A 12,170-nucleotide genomic window follows, 5' to 3' on the forward strand; every position below is an offset into this window, starting at 1 on the left:
AAGTTCTTTGTCCTTAGGCCCTGGTGACCACTGTGGCAGTTTTCTCCCACCCTTGAGTTCTAGCTGGAATGTCAATCCTCAGTCAGTGCTCTGATGAAGAGTGTCTGTCAAGCTGAGGGACCTCCCCCTACAGCTCCACTTTCATTGAGGTCTGAGGGAAAGCTTCTCTTGGTCAGGATCCAGCTCTGGATTCTGCTACTAACCCAAGAGATAACTTGAAAGTGTTTGGCCATCCTTCCCCACCTCTCTCCAACACAAATGCTCTTCCGCTCAAGCCAATTTAGCCAGGACTAAGACAAGAAAGGGATCACAGCCAACTCTTGGTAAATCTTCTCCCTAGACACAGGGGTGACTGAGAACAGTTGGTATTATAGGGGAATTTGGTTGTTGTTGCTTTTGGGTTGCTGGGTTTTTCCATCTTTGCATAACTAAGGCACTCCTGGGAACTGGTTCCTGCTGTGCCCCTTTGCAATCCACTAATCCACTGGCCTCCCCTTTCTCCCTCTCCTGTCACCACATTTAAGGAAAGAAGGAAGGGACAGTATTTCAGAGCAGCACATTTAAGATTAGAGAAACACTTTCGATTCTCTTTTCACCATCTGGGTGGAGCCCTCCCTAGTGAGTTAGTACTCAGGTTGACTTCCTGCTCTCAGTTGTGGGCCACAGTTCAGGGTCTGAAAGCCTGTGAGGAGACCAAGGATCAGATCTCACCCTCCCGTGACCCTGGCAGGAGTTGAGAGACAGAAGGTGGCAGCTTCAGCAACAGGTGAGTCTTTCTCCCTCTGTCACTTTGCCCTCTGACAGCTGGGGTGATGTTGTGTCTTGATTAAGTGGCTAAAGCTTCAGTCAGTCCAAAGCCCTGGACGTGAAGCAGTTCTGCACTGTAGTTAGAGAGAAGAGCCAAGAGAGAGGAAGAGGGGAGAAAGAGATGGAGACGGAGAGACGGTCAGAGAGTGACAGAGACACACAGAGAGACAGAATCAGAGACAGACAGACAGAGAGAACACTTGGAGTTTTTAAAGCTAAGTAAGATATCTGCTGAAGAGGCCAGCTTGCCATCACACACAGTCAGAACGTTCTTGTGTGCAGCACTGTCAGCTGTCAGAAGGAGACTCTGGTCACACCCTTCAGGGACTCCTGGCGACCTCTGTGACATGGCTCTGTTGTTATCTCATGAAATCTGAGTGTTCTCAGTCCCTCTGCCTCTCTCTGCTTTCACTAAGTCACCTCAGGGAGAAAATTCAAATAGCAGAGTCTCAGAGTCAGCAACTGGGTCCCCTATGTACTGGTCTCCTACCTGTCTGGCAGGACTTGTCACCTAGGAAGATGTCCCAGGCTCACTCCTGGTCTGAGCTCTCACTGTCAGATTTGAATAAAGAAGGAAAAAAAATAGGCCCTTGCTAGCTGCGGCCATGGCAAGCTGCACATTTTTATTTTCATGTCAGCGTCCTGTCCTAGGAGGGTGACTCTTCTGACAAGGAAATGGTCGATCTCTGTCTGCTCCACAGTGGTGATCAGATGTTCTCCTCAGAAACAGTGTCTGTCAGGGTGTTTACTACTGCACAGGAAGTAATAAATTTCCATTACTGTTATTGAACCTAGGGCCTTGAGTAGGCATGACCATATATTTCTACCTATTTTAAAGACGTTAGAGTTGAGGTTTTGCTGTGTCTCTCAGGATGGCTTTGAACTCATTCTACAGCCCACCTGGCCTTGAACTTGTGATCCTCTCTGCTGTTTGGGTCTTTTCAGTGACTGGGGTTTCAGGACTGCACCAAAAGGCCTGTTTTATAATCAAATGTGGTTTATAAACTTTCAAACTTTGTGGAAATATAGAAAGGATAAAACCATTTTAACTGTCATCCATACACACTCCCCACAGTTCCTAGTCTTGGGTTCAGCCATGTTAGAAATATTAGGCATATTAGACAGCTTCTCTTTGTCTTTTTATTGTGCCATGTAGGCTGTTGTGAAACTTGTTATGTAGCCCAGGCTGGCCTGAGACTCCCAACAGAGATCCACCTGTTTCTGCCTCCCAAGTACTGGGACTAAAGGTGCAATCATCATGCCTGGTTCTTCTTTGTCTTATAAAACATACATACTCTGTATGTGTACGTGCAAGCATGTGTGCGTGCATGTGGGAGAGAGAAGCAGAGTGACAGAGATACAGACAGACTTACATAGAGAGAGAGAAAGAGAGAGAGAGAGACAGACAGAGAGAGAGAGAGAGACAGAGAGAGAGAGAGAGATTGAGAGAGCCATTAGGTCAGGTGCCTTTGGAGGCCAGCAGAGGGTATCAGATCACTGTACTTGCAGTACAGACGGTTCTGAGCTGCCAGACATGGGTGCTGAGAACTGAGCTCCCACCCTTGGGATGAGCAGCCAGCGTTCTTAACTGCTGACCTCTCCAGACTCTTTATCTTTTCCTTTGCTTTTCTTGTGTAACTTATTTTCATAGCTATTTAATGATTATTTTCATTTTGTACTATTGTTCTGTATTCAGAGCCTTAGGTTATTTAAAAAGTAGAAACCTTATCGTAGTCCTCACCTTAACGTTTGCACATTTCCTTCGTTCTTCTTACCAGCTGCCTGCTATTCAGAGTGCTTGTATATGGAGGAAGAGATTCATAATTTTAATTATGTTTATTTAATTATGCATGTGTCTTGGTGTCACGGACAATGTAGAGGAGTTCTTTCGTACTGTCTTGTGATTTCTAGGCTACAACCAAAGTCATCTGCCTTGGTTGCTAACTCCTTCATTAACTGAGCCACCTTGCCAGTCCTCACCGTGAGTTTTACACCAGTCTGCTTTGATGGACATTAAGGTCACTACCGCACTTCACTGTCACCAGCATGCTGTAAGGACAGTGGTCATGTGATTCATTTTGCTTACTTTCAGGATACTTCATTGTGTCTAAAACAAACAAGAGTGGAGTTCCTGAGTCAAAGGGCAGCAGTGACCACTTGCTCGTAGATGCTGGCACGTGGCCTGTGAGGAGGCAGCGTCAATGCTCTTCCTGCCAATAGCAGATGAGATGAGGAGTCTCCCCTCTCTCTGCCCGAGACTGCAGAGGTGACAGAGATGAGTGTTCATTTGCATTCTATGTATTAAGTTGTGTATTAGTTCAGATCTTTTATTGCTGTGAAGAGACTCCATGACACAGGCAACATTTCTAAAGAAAACCCTTCCATTGGGGTGGCTCGCTTACACGTTCAGGGCTTCAGTGCATTGTCATCAGGATGGGGACCGGGGCAGCATGCAGGGAAATGTGGTGCTTGAACTGAGAGTCCTACATTTTGACTCGGAGGCAACAGGAAGTCAGTTGATTGTCACACTGAGTGAAGTTTGAGAAAAAAGAACTTCAAAGTCTGCCTCCACAGTGACACACTTCTTCCAACAAATCCACACCTACTTATAGTGCCAGTTCCTTTAGGGGCCTTTTTTCTTTTTTTTTCAAAACTCCACGAGTATGAAATAGGTTGCTTTTTCTGTGCACTGGCTGGGAAATTTCCTCCCCTAGGACTGGTTTAGTGTACAGGAAGGCCACTGATTTTTTGGAGTTGATCTTGTATCCTGCCACATTACTAAAGGTGTTTATCAGCTGTAGGAGTTCTTTGGTAGAGTTTTTGGGGTCGCTTATGTATACTATCATATCATCTGCAAATAACGAAAGCTTAACTTCTTCCTTTCCAATTCGAATCCCCTTGATCCCCTTATGTTGTCTTATTGCTATTGCTAGAACTTCAAGCACTATATTGAAAAGGTATGGAGAGAGTGGACATCCTTGTCGTGTTCCTGATTTTAGTGGGATGGCTTTGAGTTTCTCTCCGTTTAATTTAATGTTAGCTGTCGGCTTGCTGTATATAGCTTTTATTACATTTAGGTATGACTCTTGTATCCCTAATCTCTCCAAGACCTTTATCATAAAGGGGTGATGAATTTTGTCAAATGCTTTTTCAGCATCTAATGAAATGATCATGTTTTTTTTCTTTCAGTTTATTTATATGGTGGATTACATTGATAGATTTGTATATGTTGAACCAGCCCTGCATCTCTAGGATGAAGCCTACTTGATCATAATGAATAATTTTCCTAATGGGTTCTTGGATTCGGTTTGCCAGTATTTTATTGAGAATTTTGCGTCGATATTCATGAGTGAGATTGGCCTGTAATTCTCTTTCTTGGTTGGGTCTTTGTGTGGTTTTGGTATCAGGGTAACTGTAGCTTCATAAAAGGAATTTGGCAATGACTCTTCTGTTTCTATATTGTGAAATACATTAAGGAGTATAGATATTAGCTCTTCTTGGAAGTTCTGGTAGAATTCAATGCAGGGAATTCTGAAAGGCTGTCCTACCTTGGCTTAGCGAAGTACAGCAGTCACCTTTTTTTTTTTTGTTCTATTGGTCCAGTTTGGAAAGTAACTGTCCGAAATTGAGGCAAGGGTAGTTTCTGTTCACATGACTAGCCTTTGTCATAAAGAAGGAAAACTCATATGAGTTTTTCAATACCCATCATCTTCTCTGAAGTAGATTGGTGCTGCCAGGAGTAGACATGTCTCACTGTCATAAAAAACCTTTGGTTATTAAACACATTAAATGCCATATTCTGTAGGTCCTTCAAGTGCTTGAAGACAACCTATCTATCTAAATACATCTGCTTATTACCTTAAAAACATATCTAACATGAGTATGTTTGACTATTATAGATGACTATTAATTTATATTTTTAATTGTATGTTATATTTTAAATGAATTACATGAGCATAAAAAACCAAACAAGAGTAGATACATACATACTGCACAGAAAAATGAACTTCAAATTTGTATCAAAATAAAAAAATCCATACAAATGTAAAATATTTAAGACTAGTAATTTGTGTTAAAGTAGATTTAATAATCTACACTTCTGTCTTATACTTTCTATATACCCCTTATTGTTCAGAAGGAGATTCATGAATCTAATCTGTTTTGTCCAACTTTTTTCTGACCATAACTAAAATCAACTTGTAAACAACCCCCCTTAAATAATAATAAATATCCATAACCAAATAATTAATTTATTTGGACCATGGGCATAGATTTCTAGACAACTTCCTGTTGCTTGGCAGCATTGGTAACCTTTTGGGAGCACTGAGAAAATTTAGAATAATTATTAAGTCTTGACTGTAGTATTCTATGAGGCTGGATCATCACAGTTAGCAGCCTGGTAGCTCTTCTGGATGCTAGATCACCTGAATCATCATTTTCATTGGCATTTAGTTTTCTCACTCTAAAAATGCATACACTTTAAAGGTAACATACATATCCGTATTAATACAAGTATAGATTGTTCACTGTACACAGGTCAGTAAAGATATTTTTGCTATGCGTTTGAGCAGGTAAAATATATATCACATATCTTGAAGTTCTTTTACATTTATTTTTTGTTTGTTTGTAGCCAGGATCTTTCAGGGTGGGGGGTTCCTTGAGCAAACCCAATTTTCTTTAACCCAGAATGAATCCACAGGTTCTCATTCCCTGTGGAAATAAAAGCATAACTTCTCCCCCAAAGTAACACATCTTTTGACTTAACTTTTGAAGTCAAGATATTTATAAAATATGTAGGTTGCTTGATTCTAGCAGTTACTATAATCTAGAGTGTCTTAGCAGCCAAAAAAATTTAAAGCCATCATATTAACATACAGTATCCAGACTCTGTGTATTTCTCATCTTTACATTGCTAATTATTTTTTATTACTCTATTCCCTTTTAAAGGACCTTTTCTACCCCTTTCTTTTCTCTACCAAGCCTACATATATATATTTTAACATACTGTAACACATTAGGAGGGTTTTTTTTTATTTCTGCCTGAATCTGTCTTTCCTGCCTATCTATAAACTTTTCTGTCTCCATGGTGGCAGAGTTCTCAAGCCTGCAGGCAATGTCTGGGAGAGTCTCTCTACTGTGGACTCTATGAGAGACTGCAGAACCTGACACATGACTTAGCTCACAGCTGTTGGCTGATGGGTCCATCTCAGAGGTAGCTGTTGGGAGAAGTGACTGGCAGGAGAGTGTGAGTCTGGCTCTCTGTGTTTAGAAATGTTTTTATGCTTTTTTATGTGGATCTATGCCCACAGTAGGTGCCATTTGTTGGCTGAGTTTCCTGTCCCTGAGCTGCTCTCAAATAATCACCCAGAGGCCTAATGTTAATTACAAATGCTTAGCCAGTACCTCAGGCTTATTACTACCTAACTCTTAGATTTAAATTACCCCATGTTTCCTATCTATTGTTTGCTACCTGACTCATGACTTGCTACCTCATTCTCTACACATCCTGCTTCCTTGGCAGCTGGCTGGCATCTCCTTGGACTCTACCCTTATTCTTCCCTTTATTTTCTCAGTTTGGTGATCCCAACTATAATTTCTGCCTGGCTCCCAGCCAATCAACTTTTTATTAAACTAATCTGAGTAGCAAGTCTTGACAGCGTACAAAAGGATTATTTCAGCACGTCATTCTCTCTCTCTCTCTCTCTCTCTCTCTCTCTCTCTCTCTTTCTCTCAAAAAAATTCTTTTAATTTCTTTTCCACATGTATCACTATGAATGTTGATTTTTGTACCCTATAACTTCGTTGAATTTATTAATTAGTACTAATATGTGTGTATGATCTTCAGAATTTTGTACATATAAAGTAATGTTACTTTCAGTTTTACTTACTCTACCTTCCTCCGTCCTTCCCTTTTCTTCCTTCTTTTCTTCCTTTCAGCACAGTATAAGAGAGACTGCCTAGAGTGAAAGTCCTTTCCTTGTTGTAGGGATAAGTCCAGCCCCTTAGGGGGCGTGTTCGCCTCGGGCTAATGTTTACCTATAAATCTGGCGAGTGTGCTCCCAGCCTCCGCTTCTGCTTTCCTAGTCTCCGCAGGAACGGTGGTTCTGTAAGTCTATTTCCCCATTAAAGCTGTATATATTTTTACAATCTGTCTGCATTCATTTACCCCATTACACCTTGCCCCTTTGCTTGTCCCTGACCACAAGGGTAAACGCTCTAAGCTTTTTGCTTTTGAAAATAACATCATGGCCTCCCCATATATGATACTTATTATACTGAGGTACAGTTCTTCTCGGCTGAATTTTGAGAGGTTTATTTCTATCATGAACACATGCTGAGTTTGCCCAATACCTTTTGGGTATCTGCTGAGGGACATGGTTTATGTTTGCCTTGTATGAATGCCATGCATCCCATTTACCGTTTTGCAAATGTTGAAGCAGTCTTGCTTGGAAACATCCTGTTGAGATGAGAAGAAATGTCTGACATCTGTGGAAGGATTTCTGCATTGGTTTCCTGTTCATGAGTTTTATGAACAAGGCTAAGACGCTCCTTAGTCACAAATACCAGAACTTTCCTCTGAAGTTAGCAGAGTGTCAGTTTGGTTAAACATTGTGTCTGTGACACAGGCTGATTTCTTCTGAGCCTGGACCTAGCGCTGTTTAGGATTCTTCATTTGTCCAGGTTAGAAGCTATGCTCTGGAGTTAGGCAGATGGCCAGTTTGACTGTTGGCCTAGGTGAGGCCATACGTTAGGCTCTGAGCCAGATGGTGTGCCTTGCTATTGGACTGATTGGATGGGTAGAGCCAAGGTTATGCTTTGCTGTGAGGCAGAGCCAGCATATTGTCCTGGGGAGTGAGCTGTCTCTGTGTCCAGACTGGAACGCTGGCTAGGAAGACCTGGTCAGTGTGGTCCCAGGACAGATGGAGGCACAGCCTGGCTTTGCAGATCACAGCAGAAGACTGGGATCTCCCATAGGATGTCACTGATAGTGGAGGCACAGCTCCATCCCCAGTCTGCCATCCCTGCCCCATTCTTTGTTTCTCCTTGGTCTGCTGCTGAGTCATCAATGTTCTTCATTGAGGAAAACAGAGCGAGCCCTTCCGTGGGCATCTTAGAGTTCTGGGGAACCGTATGTTCTCATTTGGTTCTCTTTCCTCATTATAGAGAAAGAAATCTTGGGTCCAGGGTCATCATCTTGGTAAGGTCTGTTCCAGCCTGAGCAAGGGGCAAAGCAGTCAAAGTGAGACTGCATCTCTTGTCCTTCTGATGTGGGTTTTGTGGTCCATGGGTAAGGTTCAGCCTCATCTTCCAGTTATTGTTGGGGGGGGGGGAGTTGCTGGCTGGTCATTCTGTGCCGGGGATTAAACTCATAGACATCCTGACATCAGCAAGATATTTTTTTAACTAAAGTGCTGTCTGTCACCTCCTGACATCCCTGTTTAGACTGGGGAAACATCCAGTCATACAGTGTTTAAGTTAGAGTTTCTATTGCGGTAATAAACACCAACACCAAAACCAACTTGGGGAGAAGAGGGATTTTTGTCTTACACATCCACATCACAGTCCTCAACAAAGGAAGTCAGGGCAGGAACCTGGAGGCAGAAATTGAAGCAGAAACTATGGAGTAACACTGCTTTCTGGCTTGATCAGTTTGCTTTCTTATGTATACCAGGTCCAACTGTCCAGGTGGCAATGCCCCCAGTGAACCGGGCCCTTCCACATCAATCGCCAATCTAGAAAATTCCTCAGAGACTTGCTCACAGGCAATACAGACATAAGCCTTCCTTTTTTAAATTAAGGTTCCTCTTTCCAAATAAATTTAGCATTGTCAAGTAGACAAAAAAATAAAACAAAAAGATAAAACCCCAAATCAGTTAGAACACAATGTGTATTTGTTATTCAAAATATCCACCTTTTCCTGTACTCAGAGGAAAAAATATTCAGCATGTCACCTTTATTGATCTTCTTATCTTTTTGAATTTCCACTTCATATTTTTGACAGGTTTTTTAGTTTAATTTACTTGCTTTAAAATTTACCCATTTTAATGTACAATCCAATGACTTTTTACAGAGCCTGCAACCAGCACCACAGTTCAAGTTTGGAACTTTGGACTTGGAATCCCTAGAAGAACACCCCCCCCACAGCTGTGTACAGTCCGTTCTTGGTCCCATTAGTCCATGCAACCACACAAACATCTGTCTCTATAGATTTCGTTTCTGGGCATTTTATAGATATGGAATTATACATTGTGTGGCCATCTTTATTTGTCTTCCATTATTAAGAAAAATTTTTGAGATTCATTCACTCATAAAATGTATCGGCATTTTGTTCCTTTTATTGAGGAATAATATTTTATTGTATAAATTTCCAGTTTTACTTTTCTACACTCAAACTAATGGCCATTTCAAACATTCCTAACTTTTGGCTATCGATAATGCTAGGAGAAATATTTGCATATAAATTATTGAGAATATTCCTTTTCACCTGTATAAGAACACCTAGTAGTGGAATTTTTGAGTCATAGTTAACATTATATTTCACTTTATTTTTGTCTGTATGTGAATATGTAGTATACATGCATGCATAAACATTCACATGCATGAGGGCTTACGTGTGCAGATGCACATGTATGTGTGTGCACACATGTATGGAAGTCAGAAGTTGATTCTGGGAGTGACAAGGCAGGGTCTTTCTCACTTGAACCCCAAACTTGACAAATTATTGGACTTGACTCATTGTATTTATTGGGGATAACTTAAGACCACCTATCTTATGTATATTACTCCTTTACAGTCTTTCTTTCATGTATAAAACCTTACATTTCGCAAGCATATAGACTGATGGACCAGATTATCATTTCCCCATGGTATTTCCCCCTTCCAGGATGTCCACAGAGACGATTCCCTTTGATCCTGTATTCCTGAAGTTCAAAATTCGTAAAGTGATGATTTCAAATGCAATAAAAAAGCCATTTCCTTTTCTTGAGGTACTCCGTGACAACAATTTCATCAGCGAAAAAATGTACACAGTAAGTGGGGTTTGTTATATTCTAACCTTGAAACAAGCTCCAGATTAAGTTACACTTTGATATCTTGGAGCCAGACTGGATGATTGGCAGGTTTTTAAAGTTGAACTTAACTTTAAAATTAAGAGTTTATTTCTCATGTGAATGTATGTTTTTGTGCTTTTGCATGCTCATGTGCGTGTTTGTGTGTGTGTTCACATATGTGCTGGTGCCTACAGAGTTCAGAAAAGAACTCTAGATTCCCTGGAATGGGAGTTACATGTAGTTGTGAGTCATCTGATGTGGGTGCTGGGAATCACCCTGGGTCCTCTATTACAGTAATACATCTTCTCAACCACAACCAACTCTCCAGCACCCCAACCTAATTTCTGACAAAGAATTATTGACAAGGTTTTCATAGCACTTTGTAGAGGTATTCGTTACAATAATACATTCATCAATTATAAATTAGAATTCTGGACTCAGGTTTAAAACTTGCATTTCCTGGGAGTGATATGTATTGCGTAAATATTTCAAGAAGTGTTCTCCCCATGTATTAAGGGGAGGATAAGCACAGACCTCAGGAGATGGTCCTGCTTCTATCTGAGGGGAAGGTGTTTCATGCTGCTTTCTGGATGAGTATTGTTGAAGAAAAGCCAGAGCAGAACAGGGGTTCACCATAGATGTGCAATATCTCAAGCATTTTAAACCATATAGTTCATAAAATTCAAACTCAACTAAACTAAAATGATAAACAAACTAAAAATTAAAAGTGATTTTAATTTACTGTTGAATTATTTTATTGAACTGACTTAGTGAAATTTCCATGAGGAAATTTTATTTTAATTAATATCTATTTTAAAAACCTATATCTGAGAATATTACAAACTACAGAGTATTTTATTCAGACAAATTTTTAAAACATTTTATGATTGTTTTATATGTATGAGTGTTTTGTCTTCATGTGTGTCTATGCATCACGGTGTCCCTGGACCTCTGAAGGTCAGAAGAGAGGGCACCAGATCCTCTGTGACTGGAGTTACAGATGATTGTGAACATCATCAGGGTGCTGGCAATCGAATCTGGGAACTCTGCAAGAGCAGCAAGTGTGCTGAACAACTGGGCCCCTCTCTACAGCCTTCCAGTTGTTTTTTGTTTGTTTTGCCTTATGAATTTGCCTCCCTCCAGCAGAGTTCATAGTCAGAGGGAATGAACACCTCATTTCCTACAGGAGGCCAGGAGGTGTCTGAGTAACAGAACATCATTGGCCACCTACTTTGTTAGTTAACCTTTAAACAATAAAAAAGAATACTTCTGTTTTTATTTTTATGTGTACAAGTGTTTTTCTTGACTGTATGTGTGCATAAATCGTATGGGCCTGGTGCCCATATTTTACAGAAATCAGAAGCAAATCCCTTGGAACTGGAGTTACAGATGTTCCTGCATTGCTGTGTGGGTGCTGGGAACTGAATGAGGGTTCTCTGCAAGAGCAGAAAATATTCCCAACCATGAACCATCTTTCCAGCACCTCCATTCTAGAAGTATTATTGCATATATTATTTATTTACTTATAAGTATGTGTATGTTTGTATTGTGTGTGCATGTGTGTATGAGCCTGCTGCTCTGCACCTGTAGAAGTCAGAGACCAGCCTGGGGCTAGTTGGTTCTCCACTTTCACCATCTGAATCCCAGTGCCTGAGCTCAGACCATCAGGATTGGTGACAAGTGCCTGTAACCCACCGAACCATCTCACCAGCCCCATTGTTAACCCTTAACCCAAGTTTTACTTTCTTACAAAAAGTATCCCTTCATACATATCATAAAAATGGGGGTGGAAGCTCAAAGTCACTAGTGAGTATTTTGAGAGAGAAAATACTTACTTGTTTCATGAAGTAGCCATGCAAATATAAAACTTTGCATTAGAAGATATGTCTGTTGCGGATTGAGGTACACTAACTATTATTGCTTCCTAGAGCTTTTCTGTGACCTGGAAGCCTGCACTTACACCTTCTCCTTTAAATTTTTTAAGGATTTTAAAGATTCCTGTACAAACCTGGTTCCTGTACAAAACGTGGTCTACAGAGCCCTAGAAGAACTGGAGAAGAAATTTGACCCGAAAGTTCTACGGGTATTGTTCAGTCCTGGAATTCTAATGGAATACCCTGATTTGGAACTCATTTCCAAAGACTTCGAAAATGGTAATTTGGTTTAATATCCCCCTCTGAGATCCCAGTCATTAATATATCAAGCATATATTAAATGTCTACCAGGTGTCATATAATGCAGCATGATTAGGAATGTACTAGTTAACAAAATTAATGCCCATGCATAATCATAGCACTTATATCTAATGGTTAG

General features: G+C 40.7%; 1 protein-coding gene across 7 annotated transcripts in view; it reads left to right on the top strand.

Moving 5' to 3' along the window:
• The first annotated feature begins 602 nt into the window (after positions 1 to 602).
• The window catches only part of LOC142836735 (nuclear autoantigen Sp-100-like), a 60,792-nt gene continuing 49,224 nt past the window's right edge, over positions 603 to 12,170 (top strand). For 3 of the 7 annotated variants that reach the window (XR_012908162.1, XM_075951264.1, XM_075951265.1), the window contains exons 1-3: positions 610 to 766; positions 9,692 to 9,836; positions 11,842 to 12,010. Coding sequence is in view for 6 of the 7 variants with exons in the window: in XM_075951264.1 (XP_075807379.1) it covers positions 9,693 to 9,836; positions 11,842 to 12,010 (313 nt within the window). In the remaining variant the exon portion in view is untranslated. Of the gene's footprint in view, positions 767 to 9,691; positions 9,837 to 11,841; positions 12,011 to 12,170 lie in introns of all 7 variants that reach the window. The other 4 variants (XM_075951262.1, XM_075951261.1, XM_075951263.1 and 1 more) reach the window with 4 other exon arrangements.

The sequence above is a fragment of the Microtus pennsylvanicus genome, chromosome 17 (genome assembly GCF_037038515.1).
Source record: "Microtus pennsylvanicus isolate mMicPen1 chromosome 17, mMicPen1.hap1, whole genome shotgun sequence".
In the NCBI taxonomy this organism is placed as follows: Eukaryota; Metazoa; Chordata; class Mammalia; order Rodentia; family Cricetidae; genus Microtus; species Microtus pennsylvanicus.